The sequence below is a fragment of the Piliocolobus tephrosceles genome, chromosome 3 (genome assembly GCF_002776525.5).
Source record: "Piliocolobus tephrosceles isolate RC106 chromosome 3, ASM277652v3, whole genome shotgun sequence".
In the NCBI taxonomy this organism is placed as follows: domain Eukaryota; kingdom Metazoa; phylum Chordata; class Mammalia; order Primates; family Cercopithecidae; genus Piliocolobus; species Piliocolobus tephrosceles.
Window position 1 is genome coordinate 104,231,693 of NC_045436.1, and position 23,410 is coordinate 104,255,102.

The window sequence follows — 23,410 nt, forward strand, 5'->3', positions numbered from 1 at the left end:
CTAAGAAAGACTCAGCCATTCCCACAGGGAGTCCACAAGTCAAAGACAGCTGTTAAGGGGATCTTGCTTCCATAAGGATGGGCCTGCATTCGTACCTCCACCATGCTCAGTCATTAGCTGGCAGCAGCCTTTGGGAATTGTGGCCTAGTGTGAACACAGGATCAGGTCCAGAAGTGCGGCATCTAGAGTTCTTAGTAGATTTGGCTCCATGCAGCAGGAGATTTGACTGCTGCATTTTTATGGTCACCAAAGTCCATGCCTTGCGACACACAGATATACTTCTCTACTTAGCATTGAGACTACAGGCAGGCACCTGTAGTCCTAGCTACTTGGGAGGCTGAGGCAGGAGAATGGCGTGAACCCAGGAAGCAGAGTTTTGCAGTGAGCCGAGATCGTGCCACTGCACTCCAGCCTGGGCAACAGAGCAAGATTCCATCTCAAAAAAAAAAAAAAAAATGTCCATACACAATTATAATGGAGCAAACACAATACCTGAAGTTGCCCAGGAAGATCACTAATGACTGAGCATGCTGGAGGTACCAATGTGGGCCCATCCTTATGAGATGCAAGACCCCCTTTTCAGGTGACTTTGACTTGTGGACTCCCTGTGGGAATGGCTGAGTCTTTCTTAGAGCTGCAGTCTGAGACTCTACTTATTTCCCCCTCTCCTTCACAGGTGGCAGATCTGCACCTGGGCTTCACATATGTTCCTCCTGGACTCCATTGTGTAAAAGCAGCTCTATCTCCACCTGCTGATCAAGATCAATTACCCCGTCATGATAATGACTCTTTTTCTTGCCTGCTGGTCCTGGGACATAAGAATCCAAAGTGTCCTGAAAGTAGCCATATACTGTAGTTCATTAAGACCTTTGTTATGCCACTTGGGCAGAGAGAGGGTGGCCCTTTTGGGGACCAGAATCTCCAACCCTGCAGAACCCAGTGATGAGGATAGGGATCTCAAAATCACCTTTGGTTTCTGGACCCATGTATTCTTCCTACTGGAGACACAGCATAATAAAGAAGTCTCTGAATTTATGTATACTGCTACCTAGAAGATGACACCCCATCCTTTCAGGGTGTTTCCTCTGAGCTGGCAATTCATCTGTGCTTTGAAGGCCATGCCAGCACTCTATGAGGCTGACTATTTCTGAATGGCATGGTATAACATATAGCCAGTGGATCCTATGGTCATGAACCCCTTCAGCACCTTCTTCACTGTTGTTGTTGTTGTTGCTGTTGTTATTGTTTGAGACAGAGTCTTTTTCTGTCGCCCAGGCTGGAGTGCAGTGGCGAGATCTCGGCTCACCGCAACCTCTGCCTCCTGGGTCAAGCGATTCTCCTGCCTCAGCCTCCCAAGTAGTTGGGATTACAGGCATGCACCACTATGTCCATCTTATTTTTGTATTTTTAATAGAGACGGGGTTTTGCCATGTTGGCCAGGCCCGTCTCAAACTCCTGACCTCAGGCGATCTGCCTGCCTCAGCCTCCCAAAGTGCTGGGATTACAGGTGTGAGCCACCACACCCGGCCTCTTCACAGTTCAATAGAGCTCCTGATTCAATATTACAATATATGAGTTTCCATACCTGTGGATAAAACATTCTACGAGCACTTGAAAGTGGCATTAGTGAAGCTCTGCGGGAAGGAAAGACAAATACATATAAAGAATAGATATCTGTCACTGTGAAGAAACACCAGCGAAGGGAGGGAGGGGGTAGTAGGAAGGGGTTCTGTCTCTATGGATATATGGGCCCAGTTCTGTGACCACCAGTCCTACTGTCAGCCCTGGCCTGCTGAAGTAAGCCACCACTGACCTTATAATAATGCCAGAGCCTCTCTCACCAGTGCATTCCAGATGGCCTTGGTGTATGTTTTGTCCTCTGGGATGCCTCTGGGCCATAAACCTCTGTATGTCTTTTAGCCTAACACCATGTACCCACCCCAGCATGTCCACATGCCTGGGCCTTTGTATCCCTTTTTCTACCATCTGACAGTGCAACCTGGGCATTTCCACTTTGTATAGCCTTGACTGTTGTTTTCTATAGGCTTCTAAAAGCCAGCCTAGGAAAGAATTTTTCCCATCTTCTGATAACCTTGCTAATGTATTAAATTCCATGTCTTAAGAAAGTGCTCTTAAATCAATTAATTATTTCCTTATACAGTTTTATGTTCTGATCCCTTTATTAACACCTTAAAAATCCAATACCAGGGTTACTCCCCTGGTTTCTGCTAGCAGATGCTATCAAGTTTTGCAGCTCTTCTTTGGTTCATAATTTATTTCTTCCTTTTTCAAGCCAAAATATATCTAAGCAGGTAATTCTGGGAGCTAACACTCAACTGCAAGCCTGGCAACCAAGAGAGGGAGTGGGGGCAGCTTCTGAGAAGCATCTGCTCCTTGTAGGTGAGATAACTCCGCCTGGTTTTCCAGCAGAGAAGAAGAGTTAGTTCTTATTATGAGAGGCAGAGCACTTATGAGAGAGTTGAGGGTTCAGGAAAGTCTAAAGAACCAGCATGACTGAGGACATCCATCCAGATATCTGTTCCATTTTTCAGGGTCCCGGTTTTCCCAATCAAGTCCCTGAACTTTATATAACATATCTGCCTTGGCTGAGCATTTAAATGTTTCTGGAGCTCTGTGACTCAAAGTACAGGCATATCTCATTTCCTTGCACTTCGCTTCATTGCACTTTCCAGATACTGTGTTTTTTATAAATTAAAGTTTTGTGGCAACCCTGCATCAAGCAAGTGTATCATGTGGCATTTTTTAAGAGCATGTTCTTGCTTCGTGTCTATTTGTCACATTTGGGTAATTCTCACAATATTTTAATCTTTCTCATTATTATTACATCTCTTACAATGACATGTGATCAGTGGTCATCAGTGATCTTTGGTGTCACTATTGTAATTGTTTTGAGGTGCCACAACTGTAACCATATAAGATGGTGAACTTCATCAATAAATGTTGCATGTGTTTTGACCACTTCACCAACCTGCCATTCCCCCATCTTTCTCCCTCTCCTAGGGACTCCCTATTCCCTGAAATACAACAATATTAAAATTAGGCAAATTTATAACCTTACAATGGCCTCTAAGTCATGAAATGAAAGGCAGAGTTTCACACCTTATTTTTTTTTAAGGACAGGGTTTTGCTGCCCAGGCTGATGTGCAGCGGTGCTATCATGGCTTACTGTAACTCTGAACTCAGCTCAAGCAATCTTTCTGCCTCAGCCTCCTGAGTATCTAGGAATATAGGGGAGCACCATCATGCCTTAGCTAAGATTTTCATTTTTTGTAGAGTTGGGGGTCTCACTATGTTGCCCAGGCTGGTCTCAAACTGTTGTCCTCAAGCAATTTTCCTGCCTTGGCCTCCCAAAGTGCTGGGATTACAGGCATAAGTCACCATGTCCAGCCACATCTCATTTGAAATAAAAAGCTAGAAATGATTAAATTTCAGGAGGAAGGCATGCCAAAAGCCAAAACAGACCAAAAGCTAGGCCCCTTGCACTAGTTGGCCATGTTGTGAATGCAGAGGAAAAGTTCTTAAAGGGAACCAAAAAATGCCACTCCAGTGAGCACATGAATGATAGGAAAGAGAAACACTCTTATTGCTGATAGTGGAGACAATTTTAGCGATCTGGATAGATCAAACCAGCCACAACATTCCTTTAAGCCAAAACCTAACCCAGACTAAGTCCCTAACTCTCTTCAATTTATGAAGGCTGAGAGAGCTGAGGAAGCTACAGCAGGAAAGTTGGAAGCTAGCAGAGATTGCTTTGTGAGGTTGAAGGAAATAAGCCACCTCCATAATATAAAATGCAAGGTAAAGCAGCAAGTGCTGATGTAGAAGCTGCAGCAAGTTATCCAGAAGATCTAGCAGAGATTATTAATAAACTGGGCTACATTAAACAACAATGTATACAAGACAGTCATCTATTGGGAGAAGATCCCTTCTAGTACTTTTATAGCTAAAGAGAAGTCAATGCCTGGCTTCAAAGCTTCCAAGGGCAAGCTGACTGTCTTGTGAGGGGCTAATGCAGCTGGTGACTTTAAGTGGAAGCCAATGCTCTTTTATCATTCTGAAAGTCCTGGGGTTCTTAAAAATTACACCAAATCTGCTCTGCCTGTGCTCTATCAGTGGAACATCAAAACCTGAATGACACTACATCTGTTTACAGCATGGTTTACTGAATATTTTAAGTCTGCTGTTGAGACCTACTGCTCAGGAAAAAAAAAAAAAAAAAAAAAAATCCTTTGAAAATGTTACTGCTCATCAATTATGCACCTGGTCACCCAAAAACCTTGATGGAGATTTACAAGGAGAATAATGTTGTTTTCACGTTTGCTAACAAAATATTCATTCTGCAGCCCATGAATCAAGGAATCATTTTGACTTTAAAGTCTTAATATACAAGAAATACTATTAGTAAGGCTGTAGCTGCCATAAATAGTGATCCTCTGATGGATCTGAGCAAAGTAAATTAAAAATCTTCTGGATAAAAGTCACCATTTTAGGCCAGGCGCAGTGGCTCATGCCTATAATCCCAGCACTTTGGGAGGCCCAGGCAGGTGGATCACCTGAAGTCAGGAGTTTGAGACCAGCCTGGCCAACATGGCAAAACCCCATCTCTACTAAAAATACAAAAATTAGCCAGATGTGGTGGCACATGCCTGTAATCCCAGCTACTCAGGAGGCTGAGGCAGGAGAATCACTTGAACCCGGGAGGTGGAGGTTGCAGTGAGCTGAGATAGCACCACTGCACTCCAGCCCGGGCAACAGAGCGAGACTCCCTCTCAAAAAATTAAAAAAAAAAAATTAAAAATCACCATTTTAGATTCCATTAAGAACACCTGTGATTCATGGGTGGAATATCAACATTAACAGTATCTGAGTGTCTAGAAGAAGTTGATTGCAATCCTCATGAATGACTTTGAGGGGTTCAAGACTTTAGTCCTGGAAGTAACTGCAAATGCATTGGAAATAGCAAGAGAACTATAATTAGAAGTGGAGCCTGAAGAGTGACTGAATTGTTGCAATTTCTTTTCTTTTCTTTTCTTTTCTTTTCTTTTCTTTTCTTTTCTTTTCTTTTCTTTCTTTTCTTTCTTTTCTTTTCTTTTCTTTTCTTTCTCTCTCTCTCTCTCTCTCTCTCTCTCTCTCTTTCTTTCTTTCTTTCTTTCTTTCTTCTTTTTGTGGGGTCTCGCTCTGTCACCCAGATAATAGCACACACTACTGTTCCCTCTACCTGCAAGAAGATTATGACTCACTGACGGATCAGATGATTGTTAGCATTTTTTAATCAATAGCGTGTTTATAAATTAAGGTATAAACTTTTTAAGACATAATATGATGTCACACTTAATAAACTACTGTATAGTGTAAACATAGCTTTTATACACACTGGGAAACCAAAAAAATTGTGACCCCGCTTTATTGCTGCAGTCTGGAACCTAACTTGCAACATATCCAAGGTATCCTGTATCAGATAGGCAATTCTCTGCTGAGCTCTGTCTGCTCCGTCATTGCAGAAGATAAGACCCTCTTTGTAAACTACAAAAGAAGTCCTCCAACTTCTACACTGAGCCTTTAATTGCTTCCTAATAGTCCTCAATTTTTCACTATTCCTCTGCAAAGCAGTACAAATTTGATGGGAACTGGTTATCTCTGCTGTCCTTGTAGTACCATTTCCCCCATGTCTTTCAAATGCCTGAATAATTGCATGTGCAGTGGTGTTCCCCTCCACTGGGGTGTTTTCCCTTCCAAGATTACCATCAGTGAAACCTTTAGCAATTAAGCGGCCACCTAGTGCCACAAACTATCCACATATAACCCTCAAGATGACCTGCTCTGCCTGAAGGTTCCCAAATGCAGTCTTATCACTTGTTTCTTCAAACCACTCCTGGCACCAGTTTTGTTAGTTTGAATCCTCCAAGAAGAAAATGCCAAAATGGGATTAGATGTGCAAGAAATATATTGGTGAGAAATGCCTATGATGGATAAAGAAGAAAGAGCTAAAGAAGGCAGGAGGAACCTTCAGACCATAATGGCAGTCTGACCCCTGTGAGAGACAGAGAGAGATGTGGAGGAGAATTGTGTAGGATGAGTCTCAGATGTGGCCCAGCTCTAAGAAAATCTTAGGCAAGCCAGACACTATGGCTCATGCCTGTAATCCCAACATTTTGGGAGACCAAGGTAGGAGTATTGCTTGAGGCCAGGAGTTCAAGGCCAGCCTGGGCAAAATAGCAATATCCCTTCTCTACAAAAAATAAAAATAAAAAATTAGCTGGGTGTGGTCGTGCATGCCTGTATTTCCAGCTACACAGGAGGCTGAAGCAAGAGAATCACTTGAGCCCAGGAGTTCGAGGTTACAGTGAGCCAAGATTACATCACTATGCTTCTGCCTGGGTGACAGAGCGAGTCTCTGTCTCTAATTTTGAAAAAAAAAGAAAGAAAAAAAAAAAACAATAAAGAAAGAAAAAGAAATTCTTAGCCAGGCCAAGTTTAGCAGAGTACTCCAGCTAGAATCACCTGTTAAAGGAACCCTGTCTCATAAAAATAAGCCTGCATTAGAATCCTTCCCTGTTGTACTCTGACTGAGAAAACCCTGTGGGAATCATGGTGTCTACATGAACACAAGAGTGGATCCAGCGGACACTATCTGGGGCCATCAGTCAATTACACTCTCTGCAGTAGAAAACCTAAGTGCTGCATATTCATGACCACAAATGAGGGGCAGCTAAAACTGAGGCCACAATGTAGGCAACGGTCAAATAATAAAGTGCTTTGTATGCAACACTACAAAACTTGAATTTATTCTGTAGACCCTATAGTGTAAGAAAGGGTTTGGAAAAAAGATAACAGAGTCAAGAGATATAGCCATGAAGTAGGATTAACTGGACATGATGGTAGATTAGATTTCACAAAAGAGAGCTTTGATTCCCAGTTTTCTGTCCTGGGAAATACATTGTACATGTTGCATGAAGTCAATATTTTATGGGCAAGATGAACTGAAATTCATCTCTCACTATCAGGAGAAAAATTGTATTCTTCTGCCAACCAACTGGGCTTAAAACATTGGTTTTGTTTCTGACTCAAGTTCAGCATTATTAAATACCTACATAAATAATACACCATCTGGGCCTTCAAAGTGCTTATTCCCTTAACATAAAGATAATAAGGAACATTACTGTTCCCTAAAGCTTAGTACTGGAGTCATTTAAACAGGAAAAATCTAAATTCTTCATGTTGAGGATAGATTTATTTTTGGAAAAAACATAAGATAGATAAAGTAGGCTGGGCATAGTGGCTCATGTCTGTTATCCTAGCACTTTGGAAGGCCGAGGCTGGTGGATTGTCTGAGATCAGGAGTTTGAGACCAGTCTGGGCAGCACGGTGAAACCCCGTCTCTACTAAAACACAAAAAATTAGCCAGGTGTGGCAGCGTGTGCTTGTAGTCCCAGCTACTTGGGAGGCTAAGGCAGGAGAATTGCTTGAACCCGGGAGGCAAAGGTTGCAGTGAGCCAAGATCACACCACTGCACTCCAGCCTGAGTGACAGAGCAAGATGCCGTCTCCAAAATCAATCAATCAATCAATAAAATATTAAATAAAATGTTTTAAATAAAACATTTTTTAAAAAAAGGATCGATAAAGTATATCTGTGTTTAGGCACACTCAGGAAGAATGCTTTAGCCATTGTTGGTGGACAGCCTGAAGCAAAGTGAAAGCACCCACCAACTCAGCTGCAGCTCAGGAGGACAAGGCTTCCTCCTACCCGTCTTCAGACCAGGAGACTCTCAGGCAGAAGTAAAGCCCTTGTCACCTGGAGTCTGCAACAGGAGAACTGATAAGAGACATGAAAGGCTCTGGGGCCAGCACTTCGGATTCTCTGTCACTTGGAGGGAGCTGGAGAATCCCCAGGTCAGGATGCAAGAAAGGAGAGTCACTGTACAAGGGGATTGAGGCCAGAAGACTGTGAGAGGAGAGCAAATTGTGAACAAAGGTAAGAATGGGTCTTAAAGGAAGGCTTTGGCTTATGTAGAACATAGAAGCAAATGCAATTAATTAAAGTAGAGACGCTAGCCTTCCAATTTTATACTGTTTTAGGATATTTATCTGAATGTTCTGTTATTTAAAACAATAACAACAAAAACTGCCTTACCCTAGATCACAGTACCATGGTGACAGCAAAGGTGGTGTTCAAGAAGAGAACAGCATGACTTCCTGTTTTTCTCTCTTTTTTTTTTTTTTTTTTTTGATGGGATTATCACCTTGCCCTTTGGCATTAGTGGGTTTATAAAGTTTTATGTCTACAGAGGGTATTGTGGAATAATCTTCATATTTCTATCATGGGACATAAGAGAATCACTATCAATTTTGAGAATGAAAGTATGGTTGTTGTAGATACCCAATGAACTACTAGTAACTAATCAGACAGTTAGTGTTTTCCAAAATTCATTTGAATTACTGCTTAGATTTAACTAAAGAAATGGATGCACTCAACTTTTTATTTAACTGTCACACACCTTGTCTTAAAATAATAATGAATGATTTGTGATTTTTTTCCAGAGATTAAAGTAAAAGAACATGGCTTTACATTATGACAAGAATAATATTCTCAACATTTACATTAAATTTACAAACTAATGAACTATAAGAAATTTTGAAAAAAAAGAAATTTTGGTGATACATTATTTCTGAACATTAGTCACTTACATTATTTCTAAAAGTATTCATTATTTACGTTGAGCAATTTTTCTATATCTACATTTTTCTGCTTCTGCTTCCATTCCCCAGTCAGTGCCATGCAAATAGTAGATATTTAATAATGCTGGAATAAATTAGAGATAATGCTGATATTTTAATCCTGAACAGTAGAAACAAAGAAAATTAAATTGACAAACAGAGATAGTATGGAAAGATGGTTTTAGAGAAGTTGGGTCACCCATAACTGAAAGTCTGAAGACAAAACCTTATTCTCTAACCAAATAAATTTTTATAAACTCAACAATTGTTCTATTAAGCAACATTTTGTTCATTGGCTTTAGTGATTCTCTAAGCTTACTCTTATAGGACAGGATAGTCATGAGAGCTGAACAAAGATATTATGCTGCTAAAGTGCAATAATGGCAGTCTTTTCCCAATTTACATAAGAATGTCACTCAATTACATAATTTTCTCACTTCAAATCTTCCTGCCATAAATTTATCTCAAATATTTTGCAACTGCAAATCTACTAAAATTACATAAAGTTTATGCCTCTTACTACAGTATCTGAAAACAGTAAGGATAGACTTATACCAAATTCAGGATGCCTTCGATCCACACCAGTTATTTGAAAAGGAAAAAATTAATATAAAGGAATATTATATTAATCATAATAAAAGGGAACTCTAATGAATACAGAGATAACAAATGCAAAAAGCAGCTACTTCTGGGACTGAGGAAGAACGAACAATGAAGGAACCAAGAATGTAGAAGAAACCAACTGTCCCACCTTCAACCAATGTAGATTCATGATTCATGCCATGCTGGAGAGAGTGTGCTTGCTACAGGAACGCACGGAATACCAACAGCATAGAAACTTACCAGAAGGCATATGCTAGAGGGGTTCACAGGAAGTGGTTCACCTGGTGCCTAAACTTCTAGGAGGTTTTGGTGGGCCCGATGCTGGTTGTCAAGTGTCACTGAGGTGAGAGCCATGGGAACTCTGACATGCACATCCGCCAGCAGTCTTGCTGAAAGAAACAGCAAACCTGGCCATCAGGAGCAGCCCCTTCCTCTTGCAGTGGACTTGAAGTGGCCCTCCAGCACCCTTTCTTGACAATGTCTAATGTTGTACCTGCTGACAATAAAGAAATGTTTACAGGGTCCCCCTTCAGTTCACAAAACATAGCGGAGAATGGTAGGTGGAGACTGATGGGCAATAAATTGATAAATGGCACAGTTTGGGAAAGCCTCTTTTAAAACAGAAGGTACAAAATTCGCCTAGTAACCTCGAGGGAGCACGTTGATGAGAAGGGCAGTTTTTCTATGGAGTAATTGAGTTTGACATACATTCCAAAAGCCCTGTCTGGAAATTGGGAAAGGAAAGTCATATGTATCAAAAAAGTGATGGCCAGAGACAGAGATACACAGTGGTGTCAAACAGGAGCTCCAATTTAAAGTCACAAGGGTGGCGGCTCTGGAATGAGGATATTGACTTATAAATTTGGGGCTTCTCATTTGCACAACTCCAAAAAGAGTGTTCAAAGGCAAGGAGCAGATAATACTTAGTTTCTTAATGATGACTAACGATTATTATAGGCGATACTAGGTAACACAACCAGTGAATGCAAAACCCCAGGAAAAGATGAGGGTGGCTTATTGGTAGTGTATTGGGTATCAGGGACTGGCTAGGCCTGGTGACAATGAATGGACAGAAAAGCAATAGAGAAAGTATGTGTTGCTTTATTTTTCATATTTAGTACAGTCAGATCTTCAGTTGACATATTTTTAGGTGATATTTTAGAATTAATTATATTAATATTCCATAGTATTCAACAAAATATACTCTAACATCATGTGTTCTACTAGATGAGCAGATTTATGCCTGTCTCTTAAATGATAGTATTAGAGGTGGGATGTAGGCCTACCTCTCCCTACCCCCAGGTAAGACTTTAATAAGAATCAGAAAATCAGCTTAAATCATGACACAAACTTCAGCTATGTGAAAGACATGATTAAACTCACTTCAGTAGAAGTTGCAAGCTGCATATAACATATAACTATAGTATTTACAATGCCCTTAACTTGTCGCAGTTACAATTTGAGGCACTTTTGCTGACATCTTATTGTCTATTTGCTGACATCTTATTCTCTACTCTGAGTCACACCTTGTATACCTAGCAAATAACTACAATACTCAGTTTTTAATATTTAACTAAGCATTGGAAAAGTCTATGAAGACTTAGATTTGCATTAATGGGCTTTATTAATTCAAGGAAGCAAAAAGCTAATACAAGTTTACATAGTATAAGTTTACATAACAAATATGTACTTTTGGATCAATAAACCACAGAAGATAATATTGAACCAATTAATTTTGGTTAATTATTATATCAAGTGTTATATAAAATGTACCTACTATCAAATTGCCAATTAACAGTCATCTAAATAAATTATTTCAAATTTAGCCTTTATCAAGAATATGGGAAAACTTAGTAGAATTTCAACTCAGCCTAACTTAACCGAAAAGTGAGTTATGTTGATGAATTCATAGGTTACTGATATTTTTATATATTCTAAATTTGTGGTGCTCATTAAAATTTATTGTGGAGACTGAATGTCTAATACATGTTTTACATTGCATCATAGGCAGAACTGTTACTGAAATTGCAAAGTGTTATAGCTATTTTTGAAGTAATTTTTCTCTAACAATTCATTTTAGTTATTTTGGGTTTTTTCTCTGCTGTTTCTTTTGTTCACACCACTTCACTTGGGAGGTCCAAATCATTATCTTTGTTTCAGGGTTCATGCACATTATGCATAACAATGTTTGTGTTTTGTGTATAAGGTATTCAAGATTGTGGCGTTCTCATTACAAGTCTCATTCTTTGAGATTTTTCCCATGGTCTATTGGTCAGATCCAGGCACCAATGGTACCTTGACATCTGATTCAATATGTGTCATACTTCCTTACCAACCTCCTTATAACTTAGCCTCACATTGAGGATTATAAAAGAAAATAAAATTAAAATTTACGAATATTCAATATATCAATGTTTTCAGTAAAGACATAAAATATGAAACCTATAATATTTCAACTGCTCTATCCTCATAAGTTCTACCTGACCCCCAGAAACAGGCACAGACTAATGTGCCAATGAATATTGAAGTTACCAAAGGCTGATTTTTAGAATGTCCTATCAAATTAAATGTTATTTATTTTAACAAAAGTAAAAATAAAACATGTTCACTGTAGAAAGTTCAGAAAATAAAGATAAATAGAGTGAAGAAAATAAAAATTAACTGTAATCCTACCGCTCAGAGACAGTCATTGTTATCAGCCATATAACCTTTTTTCTATAAATTTGTCTTTGTTTTTAAAGTGGGATCATACTGTATATACACTTTTCCATAAATATTGGTTTTAATTTTTAGGTAAAAGCATATAATTTTCTTGGGATCATTGGGTTGCAAGAAATAAAATATTCAAAGAATTTTAGAATAAAAGTGGGATTTACACACAGGTACATGAAAACATGTATTCAGCTTGGACTGTGCATCGTCTTGCAACCCCAATGCCCAGCATAATAAACTATTAAGAGAAAATGTGATTGGGATTATTCCTCATTCAAACAGCTATGATTACTGCAGTAGTATCACCTGATATGAAAATGGTTACCAAGCTCACCACTTACATAGGAACAGTAATTTAAATGTAAAATAATTATGAATGGGATGAGTGCCCCAAACATTTCTACTATAGTGGTAGACTTCTTTTATGGTCATTATATATTCGTTACATCAGTTTTCTTTTTTCTTTTTTTTCTTTTTTAGAGGCCAAGTCTCACTATGTTGTCTAGGCCAGACTTGAACTCCTGAGTTCAAGTGATCCTCCTGCCTTGGCCTCCCAAGTAACTGGGCCTGCAGGCATATCCCATTGCACCTGGCACATTACATTTATTTTTAAGAGTTGCAGAGTATTTCATAATATGCATAATAATCTATTTAAATAATTCACTATTTTGGACGTTCATGTTGATTTCAACTTTTGCAATTATACACAAAGCTGTGATGCTTGCAGATAAATCTTTGGGGATGTCTCTAATTTTTAGAATTAAATTCTTTAGAAGAAAAATTTCTGATCAAGGGTATGGCAGAAACTACTAGGTATCCACCAAATTCTGTTTTCTCCTTCCTACACATATGGCTGCCCAACTCATCAACATTTCCCAGCCTTCCATGCAGATAGGTGGTGTGCCCATGTGACTACATTTTTACCAATAGGATATTAGTGGAAGAGATGCCTGCCATTTCTAGGCCTGATCCTTACAACATTGGTCATAACTCCTCCATGTTATTTTTCCTCTTGTTGCCAGGTGGAACTTGGTTGTGGTTGTGACTCAGTTTTGACCTCGCACATGAATGCCTCCCCGCTAACCTGGACACAGAGAGATAGAGAAGACAGAAAGAAGTAAACTTCTGTATTATTTAAATCACTGTATTGTAGAGTCTATTTGTTATATCAGAGAGAAGAGTATTTTTAAAGATTTCTTATGTAATTTTTAAAATTGCTGTCCAGAAAGCTTATACCCATTTATATTCCCTTTAGTATTGTATGAAACTTCTATTTTTATTTTTAAATTTCCTTTTCTTGCTATATTGCCCAGGCTGGTCTTGAACTCTGGCCCAAGTGATTCTCCCACTTTGGACCCCCAAAGTGTTGGGACTACAGGCATGAGCCACCATGCCTGGCCCCATTTTTCTGCAGTCTAGTCAACAATGGGGAAATCATTTTTTTAATCTTTATACTTTTTAATTTGAAAATGAATTACTGTGAAATTCGATTATCTGTTCAAGTTTTTTTTTTTTTTTTTTTTTTTACCTTTTCTGGTTCCTCATTTATGAAGTTGTAGTTCCTATTCCTTGACCATTTTTCTGCCATAGGTTTTTAATAGCTTTCAAGAGAAGTGTGAGAACTAGGTAAAACAAGATGAGCAAAACATAGATTTCTGTTAAAATTGGATGCTGTCACATGAGGATTTATTGTGCTATTCTTACTATTGTTGTGTATGTTTAACATTTTCTACAATTAGATAAAAAGTTTAAGTGTATTTCCTAATTCTATTTACTGAAAAAGTCTAAAAGCAATCATTAAACCTAGCACCAGATTATGATCTCTAAATATCACTTGCCGATAAAACAAACTAGGGCTCCTTAGAAAAAGGGCCAGATTGAGGTTTGGGTCAGGAAATAGATAAGATGAGCCTTGGATATTTTGTTGTAAAAAAGACAAAGTTTGATAGTGATCAAACTGTAATGGGAGGTTGGGCATGGTGGCTCAGACCTGCAATTCCAGCACCTTGGGAGGTCGAGTTAGAGACCAACCTGGTCAACATAGAAAGAACTTACCTGTGAAAAAACAAAAAGGTAATGGGATTATGTCAAAAGGACAGAAGAGCTAATTTGGCCAAAGGTGGAATAATTTGAGCATAAAAACAATAATGACTTCAATTGACTGAAAATGATTTTATAAAAATGCATGAGTCATATGATATTCCAAAAGAGAGAAAGGGAGCCAAAATACAAAAAATTTGTAAGAACTCACCAGGAACCATTGAGGGTAATTATAATTAGGGCACTGAACTTTTATTTTTAAAATGGCAATTAAAGAGAAAAAATATAAGCCATTGTCCCATTGATCCTGTGTTAATATATTTTCCTTTTTTTTGAAATGGAGTCTCGCTCTGTCACCCAGACTGGAGTACAATAGTGGATCGCAGCTCACTGCAACCTCCCCCTCCAAAGTTCAAGAGATTCTCATGCCTCAGCCTCCCAACTAGCTGGGATTACAGGCACATGCCACCATGACTGGCTAATTTTGTGCTTTTAGTAGAGTCAGGGTTTCACCATGTTGGCCAGACTGGCGTTGAACTCCTGACCTCAAGTAATCTACCCACCTCAGCCTCCCAAAGTGCTGGGATTGCAAGCATGAGCCACCGTACCCAGCCCTGTATAATATATTTCAAATAGTCTTAGTTTGTTCCTGCTGCTATAGCAAAGTACATGAGACTGAGTAATTTATAAAGAACAGAAATGTATTTTCTCACAGTGGAGGCTGCAAAGTTCAAGATCAAGGTGCCAGCAGATTTGGTTTCCAGTGAGAGTTGCCTTCTGCTTCCAAAATGTTGCCTCTTGCTGTGTCCTAAAATGGTAGAAGGTTAAAAGGACAGAAAAGAAATGCGAAGCTTCCTCACACTTCTTTTATAAGGTCACAATCCCATTCATGAGGGTGCTGCTCTCATTACTTAATCACCTCCTGAAAGCCCCACCTCTTATTAATATCGTCGTATATCAGAAAAGGAATATTTATCTCTTTTGTTATTCAAGAAAAATACATACTCATCTATAAACTCAACTCCTTTCATGTCTTTCATACAAGATAACCAATCAGCTTCACTATAGTATTAATACCAAAGATTTTCATGATCATGCCACGTGGATTGCAATGTTTAGAGCTTGTATTGTAGGTTTAAGTTTTTAATTTTATGAAATTAACCATGTCAATGACACCCATCAGCACTTTGTACATGTGTGACTTCAATTTTGCTTTATGTGTTCACATATGATGGAGTAAATCAATTTGCATTGTACTAGCTCTGAAATCCGTCTGTGACCTAGGAGTACTTTTTAAGATTCCAGGCAATGCAACTTGGTTATATACAAAACATTGCTTTCATTAAAGACTTTTTTTTTATTATTGAGAGATATCTTTTCTGGCTCATATTCTTTAGTGGCTTACACAAAAAGTAGTACTTGATGGACTTCATTTCGAAATAAAATCCAGCAAATACCACAAACTTAGACTTTGAAGAAATATTGATACTTTTATGAATAGCATGCCCTCCTTTAATTTGAAATTTGTTCTAAGTTACATTTTGCAACTTCTAACACCTTTTGCTGTAAAAGGAGTGCCTGTTGGTTTGCAGTTATATTGAGTATATTACTTTAGCCTACTGTGACAGGGCAAACAACTGCTTTTTGCCTCTTGCAATTAAATAAGAAGGAAGCCCTCAACGTTTTCATTAATTTTTAGTAAAATTGTGTAAAGTACTGGATTGCGTATGACTTCAAACATTGCTGAAACAATTATAGAGTTCATCTTCATGTTTTAGATATTTAGTGTTAAAATAGCTTGATTATCCTTAGCCAATATCTCAAAGGAATATATACAGCTCACATGATATTTATGAATAATGATAGTGAATGTAAATATATTTCTAAATAGTCTTCTTGATAGCTAAAAATTTGTTTTTGGCCAACTGTTGTTCAGATCATTATTTCATCTTGTAATATTGCTGATGAAAATGCTACATTTTGGCCAGGTATTGTGGTGCATGCCTGTAGTCCCAGCTACCCAAGAGGCTGGGATCAGAAGATTGCATAAGCTCAGGAGTTCAAATCCAGCCTGGACAACACGCCAAGACCCCATTTGGGAGGCTGAGGCAGGAGAATCGCTTGAACCTGGGAGGCAGAGGTTGTGGTGAGCCAAGACTGCGCCATTGCACTCCAGCCTGGGCAACAACAGCGAAACTCCATCTCAAAAAAAATAAAAATAAAAATAACATTTTGAGTGATAGACATGCAGGTCTGCTATTTTCTTATTTGTTTGCTCAAACATTGTTAGTCTTAGTTTCTTTTTGTTTGTTTGTTTGTTTTCTGAGTCGGAGTCTCACTCTGCTGCCCAGGCTGGGGTGCAATGGCATGGTCTTGGCTCACTGCAACCTCCACCTCCCAGGTTCAAGCAATTCTCCTGCCACAGCCTCCTGAGTAGCTGGGACTACAGGCCCGTGCCACCACACCCTGTTAATTTTTGCATTTTTTAGTAGAGATGGGTTTTCACCATGTTGGCCAGGCTGATCTTGAACTCCTGACCTAGCGATCTGCCCGCCGTGGCCTCCCAAAGTGCTGGGATTACAGGAGTAAGCCACCATGCCCAGCCTCTTTTTGTTTTGTTTTGTTTTGTCTTTTTGGTGATTCAGAGTCTTACTCTGTTGCCCAGGCTGAAGTGCAGTGGAGAAATTTCAGCTCACTGTAACCTCCACCTCCCAGATTCAAGTGATTCTCATGCCTCAGCCCCATAAGTAGCTGGAATTACAGACATGCACCATCACACCCAGCTAATTTTTGTATTTTTAGTAGAGACAGGGTTTCACCATGTTGCCCAGGCTGGTCTCAAAATCCCGGCCTCATGTGATCTGCCCAATTCTGCCTCCCAAAGTGCTGAGATTACAGGTGTGACCCATCGCACCCAACCTAGTGTTAGTTTCAATCAGCATTTTCTGCACAGGAATCTATGTATGTCATTTGTATATTTTGTGAGGAGTAGTTTAGCCAGAAATGGATCATATGAGGCCAGGCACAGTGGTTCATGCCTGTAATCTCAGCACTTTGGGACGCCGAGGTTGGTGGATCACCTGAGGTCAGGCGTTCAAGACCAGTCTGGCCAACATGGCAAAACCCCATCTCTACTAAAAATACAAAAAAATTAGCTGGACGTGGTGGTGGATGCCTGTAATCCCAGCTACTCAGGAGGCTGAGACAGGAGAATCTCTTGAACCTTGAACCTGGGAGGTGGAGGTTGCAGTGAGCTGAGATCATGCCATTGCACTCCAGCCTGGGCAACAGAGTGAGACTCCATCTCAAAAAAGAAAAGAAAGAGAGAGAGAAGGAAGGAAGGAAGGAAGGAAGGAAGGAAGGAAGGAAGGAAGGAAGGAAGGAAGGAAGGAAGGAGAGAAGGAAGGGATCGTATGTATAAGAATATAAAGCATCACACTGACAACTCATCAGACCATGAATAAGAAGGAATATCTTTGCATATTTTGTTTAAAAGATAATTTAGAAATTTTACAATCTAAAATAGGCTTTTCTGTTACGGTTTTTGTACTAGATAGATGAATGGGACACAGGAAATAGAAGGAAATATGTAAGGAACTATAAATTCAATATTCAATATATGTGGAAATGGTCACTTTCATTAACAATCAAAAATAATTATTAAAGCAAAAATGAAGTACCCATTAAAAAACGGTCCTATAATCTATAAATCCTTGTATCTAGGCTCATTTGAACTGCTTATGACACAACACTGAGAGTGAGTAAACAAGAGAGGTTACCTCTGTGAAGCTGCTTGCATTTTGGAGCGCTCAGACATCTCTTCCAGACCTCTCCTGTACCAAATAGGACAGGGAACATGACCATAGAGACTGTTTGATCTTTGAGAGTCAGTCTGCACATTAAACATTAGTAAATTTAACTTGTATCTTATTTTTTTAATGTAAAAATAGAGGTTATCATTGTTTCTTACATCTAGTGAATTTTCTGTGCAGTCCTGGATTCTACATTAGACTCTACATAGAGACTACTGGGGAGTCCCATAAACCTTTGGAATAAAAAGAAAAAAAACATTTAGGAAAGTTACTTAACCTCTCTGAGCTTCATTTTATTCATCTTTAAGATGGTAATTATAATAATAATAATGCCATGCTGACAGATTTACTATGAACATCAAATTGAACATTATGTAAAAGCACATTGTAAAACATTATATAACTGTTAGTTAATAGTATGTAATAAACATTTCAGTAGGAGTTATAAACCTGTAGGGTATTGAGATGTAAGATGAGTAAAAGAATTATGTGAGATGATCTGCTTAATGTTACTTGTATAGAAGTTTTATTGTTTCTAAGACTTAAAACAAATGACATTAAGATGTCCTGACATTATAATATCAAGGACCACCAAATCATGGTAAATAATAAGTCTTTTCAGAGAAGGTTATCTGATATATTCATATGAAATATGTATAGGAGCAGATGAAGCAATAAATAATGATACTATCTATGTTAACGTTTCAAAATGCCTCCCACTTTGGAAATGCTGCAGGATGGATGGGGTGCCTTTAATTATCCTTGGTCCCATCACTCTAGTTTAAGTCAATTTAAGACATTAATTTAGTAAGGTCACAACCAAATTAACTTGTTTTGGTAATGTGGAAAATAATTGTAAATATTCATTTGATCATCTTGTTTGTCCATGTACATTGGACAATGCACACACATTTAGTACACAATGACCAAATTTAACAAGTAATTCCAAAGTTTAATTTTTATTTTTACTGCTCATCTTGCAGTATCTCTCTTAGAGAATTCTTCCACACTCTAAAAATCACTTATCACTTCCATATACCAAATATTTATTTTGATCCAATTTTATTCTAGAATTTTAGTCCTTTATCTTTTTTTTTTTTTTTTTTTTTTTGAGAGGGAGTCTCACTCTGTTGCTGGAACTGGAGTACAGTGGCATGATCTCAGCTCACTGCAACCTCCACCTCCCAGGTTCAAGTTATTCTCCTTCCTCAGCCTCCTGAGTAGCTAGGGACTGCAGATGCGTGCCACCATGCCCACTAATTTTTTTTTTTGGTAGAGATAGGGTTTCACTATCTTGGCCAGGCTGGTCTCGAACTCCTGACCTCACGTGATCCGCCCACCTCAACCTCCCAAAGTGTTGGGATTCCTGGCGTGAGCCACCACGCCCAGCCAGTCCCTTATCTTAAACTGTGTGTGGATATTTATGCTCATATATTTCCAAATGTCCTTCAAATTACAGTTTTTATAATCTACTTCCAAACCCTCCCTACCCTCCCACTCACCTGGCACCAGGTTCCTCTGATATATGCAATAGAACTAACAATGTTCATGTCATTCTGACTCTGAATCAGAAAGTCATCTTTCACATGGCTCTCCCTTGCCCTCCAAACCCCAAAATAACAAAAAGTCCAGTGATTCTTCCTTAAAAATATTTCTTCCATCACCTTTATTTTATGATTATGGCACTACCTCTCCAGTTCAGGCTTTACCTTCCTTTTTATGTAAACCTCATCCCTCACCTTCCAACCTCCAATCCCTCCCTAATGCAGTCCTTCTTGCATTCTGCAGCAAGACAAATCTTTCTAAAACATTATTCCTCCCAAGTCATTCTCCTGTTACAAAATGTTCAAACCTTCTACTATCTATAGAATAAGTACCCAATTCCTAAATCTGCAATTCAATCTGGCATTCAAATTTGACCACATTTAACCTTTCCTAACACATATATTACAACTTTCAACCAAGCTGGAGAATTGTCTTCATTCTAAATAAGCTTTGCTCTTTCATGCCTGTTCTGTCACAACATAGGCCCATGAAAATGCCTTTTTTCCTCTTTTTTCCCAGCTCTTCTATTCATAACCACTCACTTTTTCACTAATCAAACATGAAGTAAGCATTACCAATGTTCCGGGTTCTGTATAAATAGAGGTGAACAACCCATGATCTTGACTTGATAATCTGGTGAGCTAAAATATCACAAAAGAACAAACGTAATAATCCTATTTATAATGGAGGCTTAAACAAAAGGAACAATGCCCACATAAAATCAGCTACTTGGTCCAATTTAATGTTATCTTTAAAATTAGCAAGTAATGCCTCAAATTTTTGAATGGGGAAGCCCACTTTGCCCACTATGAAGCCATGGTAAGGATGAGGAATATAATTCAGACAGGGTAAGTAAAGTCGATCTGCCACAGCTAAGAGAAACCAAATGAATTTAAGTGAATGCAGATTTCAGATCTTCATGATTTAAACATTTTTAGACCCCACCTCCTATCTGTTCATGGAACAGCAACTGGTTTACAGGGTAATTTGGCTGCACCCTGACTGCTGCTGTTTATGCTCCATTGACCCCTTATTCCCCGATGGACCCTTACCTTAACCAATCGTTCACATATTTGCAACCACTCTTAGGAGTTAGGGTTAGGTTAAAAGGATACATTATTGATTCGATGAGCATTTTTCCTGCTCTTTTGACCAAGATAGTAATTTCAAAAGCAATAATTTAAAAAATGGCTGCAGGTATAATAATGGATTTAATAAACCTAAGCAGTGTTCGTAATTTAGTTGATGGTGGTGACGTATCACTTGTTTCATTTGCATCCCTGTGGAAACAATCTAATAAGATAAAGTGTTTATTTTCTCAGTTTGTCACACTAAGAGTTTATCTGCTCTCTACGTATTCTGTGGGAAGTCATAATTCTCATTACTTTTTAAGTAGAGTCAGCAACCCTTTTGTATTATGCAGAACTAACCAACCAATCAATATTTAGAGACTAAGTGAAATATGTTTGGGATAATGACAAAGGAGAAAATTGGAGACTGAGAAAAGTTAAAAGAGGTGAAGTGGATGCAGAATAGAAGCAGATGTTTTTGCAATGCCCTCTTAGAATGAATAAAGGAAGCTGAGGCAAAATGGAGTACATCTTGAAAAGGCAAGCATTGTTTGGATTCAGGAGAGGGACAGTGAGATCTGTGTAAGTGAGAGTAATGCAGTAGGATCAAAGACTTTAAGAGGCATCAGAAGTAGAAGGAAGAATACAACACAGTCTGTAGGAGGTGGAAGAGGTGGGAGGTGAGGAGAGTGGCTCAAATTCTGCAAATAGGTAGGGAGTTTTCTGTCAATATGCCCAGCTAGAGAAATAAGTTTGCTATGTGTTCCCATCTGAACCAGCTAAGTAATTCTGTCTCTGGAGCTGTTGTGGGGAGCTCCCACCAACCATCTAGTGTACACAAAGAACTATAAATATTTAGTCTTTGTGCCCCAAGGAATCCAGAGCTCAATTAAACAAATTATTCATGTGTATGTGAGGGGAGAAAAACGCTTTCAATGTAGCACGGTTTTTCTCCCCAGGTTCAATTTCATTTGTGAAGGCTTCGGTACATATGAATTTACTCCTGCATAATTTTGGCAACAATTTTATCTCTACTGTAGATCGACTGAGTATATCTTGATGAGGATAATAAAAAACAAATCCAGGAACTGGGTACAGAAAATCAAGGTAAAATAGATGGCAGAGGAACTGACTGTTTTTGCAGCCAAGATTTGGGAGAAAGTCAAGAGAATGTAAATGGGGGCTGTAAAAGCACTCTGGTAGTAACCGTGTGAAGGAAGTGTACACTGAACTTACAACCAATAGACCTCACTATTCACACAGAACAAGCGTGCTCCTCAGGTAGGTCAAGATATTCCAAATTGTTTTACCAGCTGACTACCTAAAAAGATATATAATGTATCTTTTAAATTAACATTTCCTCAGGAGTGGAAGTTTAACTCACAATGTCTCTAAACCATAACATTTCACTTTTCTATCACAGAAAGTTTGCTCACTGTTGACTGAACATGTACGTATTCAGCTTTCCTTTGTTCACAGTTTCACCTGCTGGATTACCTGCCTGAAATATTCTCACTACATACAAGTTCAACCCATCTTTTAAAATTAAACACATACTGCCCCTCTTGGTACAGTCTTTCCTACCACTCTGGAATCAAGTGATTGGGCTTTCTATGAATATCTAGTGCATATTTATATAATTCATTTGAAAGAATAGGGTACTACCTTTAAGTATTTCTTTTGTAAATCATGAATTATTTACATTTTTATGTTGTTCAACTTTTGTGTTTGTCTCTCCAACCAGATATTAGGCTCCTTGAGGCGTATATAATTAATTTTGGAGTACACCTTTCCACATAGTGGCTTGCTCATTGCTTCCTTGTTGAGCACAGAAAAATCACACAAGAATATAAGTGATATATATTGCATTCCTGGAATATAACCTAGTGATGGTCTATTATTTATTTTAAAAAACTGTTAAAACAGGTAAGTTCATATTTTATTTAGATTTTTTTGCATGTTGTCCATATTCATGGTTTTGGTTTCAGGTTATGGCAGACTGGCAGAAAATGGAACTTTGCAATGTTTTGTTTCTATTTTCTAGAATAGTTTAAATAGTGTTGTCGATTGTTATTAGCCAACTACAGGAAACTCTTTTCTTCCTTCAATTTCTCATCATAGTGGAAGCAGAGAAATAAAAGTATCAAGTTCTGAGTTTTGGAGTTCAAAGATCCCAGTCTACATTTAAGACAAGAAACACTTTAACAGGGCACATAAATAAGCATGAGTCTCCTACCACCATATTCCTGACTCCAAGCTTCTAAAGAGTCTCCTATCAGGAGAGGCCCTCTCTTTGTCTCTCTTTACCTGTTCTCTCTGCGTCCTCTATAGAGGTGGGGAGGAAGCAGTCACAGCAACCACTGGGAGCATCTCTGAGAGTCAAGTACCTCCCCATTCCCATGTGAACCCCCACTTAGACCCTTTAGCTCCTAAAGGAGAGGGAGGATGATGATGATCCCCCAGGAAATATTGGGGATCTCAGACTACACGAGATCTGTACTGTTTCAGGTCTGGTTGGTCCTGGAACATGCTGAGTCCATAAGAGCTCCTCAACCCTACACAATATGGAAACACTGAGTAAAGAAAGCCTCTGCCCAGTGTCTAGGAGGGCTGGAGTGACCCAGACTCACACAGGGCCACTTTCCATCTTAAGCAGGAATGATGGAGTGGCTAAATGTTTTTCTTCCTAGTGGTCTGAGTGCTGTAAAGACTGCAGAGGTCTCGTGGTTAAGAGAGGGAATTAGGCAGAGGACAGTGAATCATATGATTGGAAGCCAGATAAGGCAACCCAGGACTCAGCAGGTGACATTGTGGGGGGATCGCTATACTTGGGGTTATACAAATGCCAAGCAGCCCAGGAGGGAGAGAGCTGGATACAGCTCATGCCACC

The 23,410-nt window shown here is 38.9% G+C and overlaps 1 protein-coding gene across 1 annotated transcript in view; it reads right to left on the minus strand.

The window, feature by feature from the left end:
- Positions 1-10,430: 10,430 nt before the first annotated feature.
- Positions 10,431-23,410, minus strand: part of LOC111549357 — a 29,474-nt gene continuing 16,494 nt past the window's right edge. The window contains exons 3-4 of the mRNA XM_026456698.1: positions 14,807-14,901; positions 10,431-13,137 (exon numbers count right to left, since the gene is read on the minus strand). Coding sequence (XP_026312483.1) covers positions 13,054-13,137; positions 14,807-14,901 — 179 coding nt within the window. The 3' untranslated portion in view covers positions 10,431-13,053. The remainder of the gene's footprint in view (positions 13,138-14,806; positions 14,902-23,410) is intronic.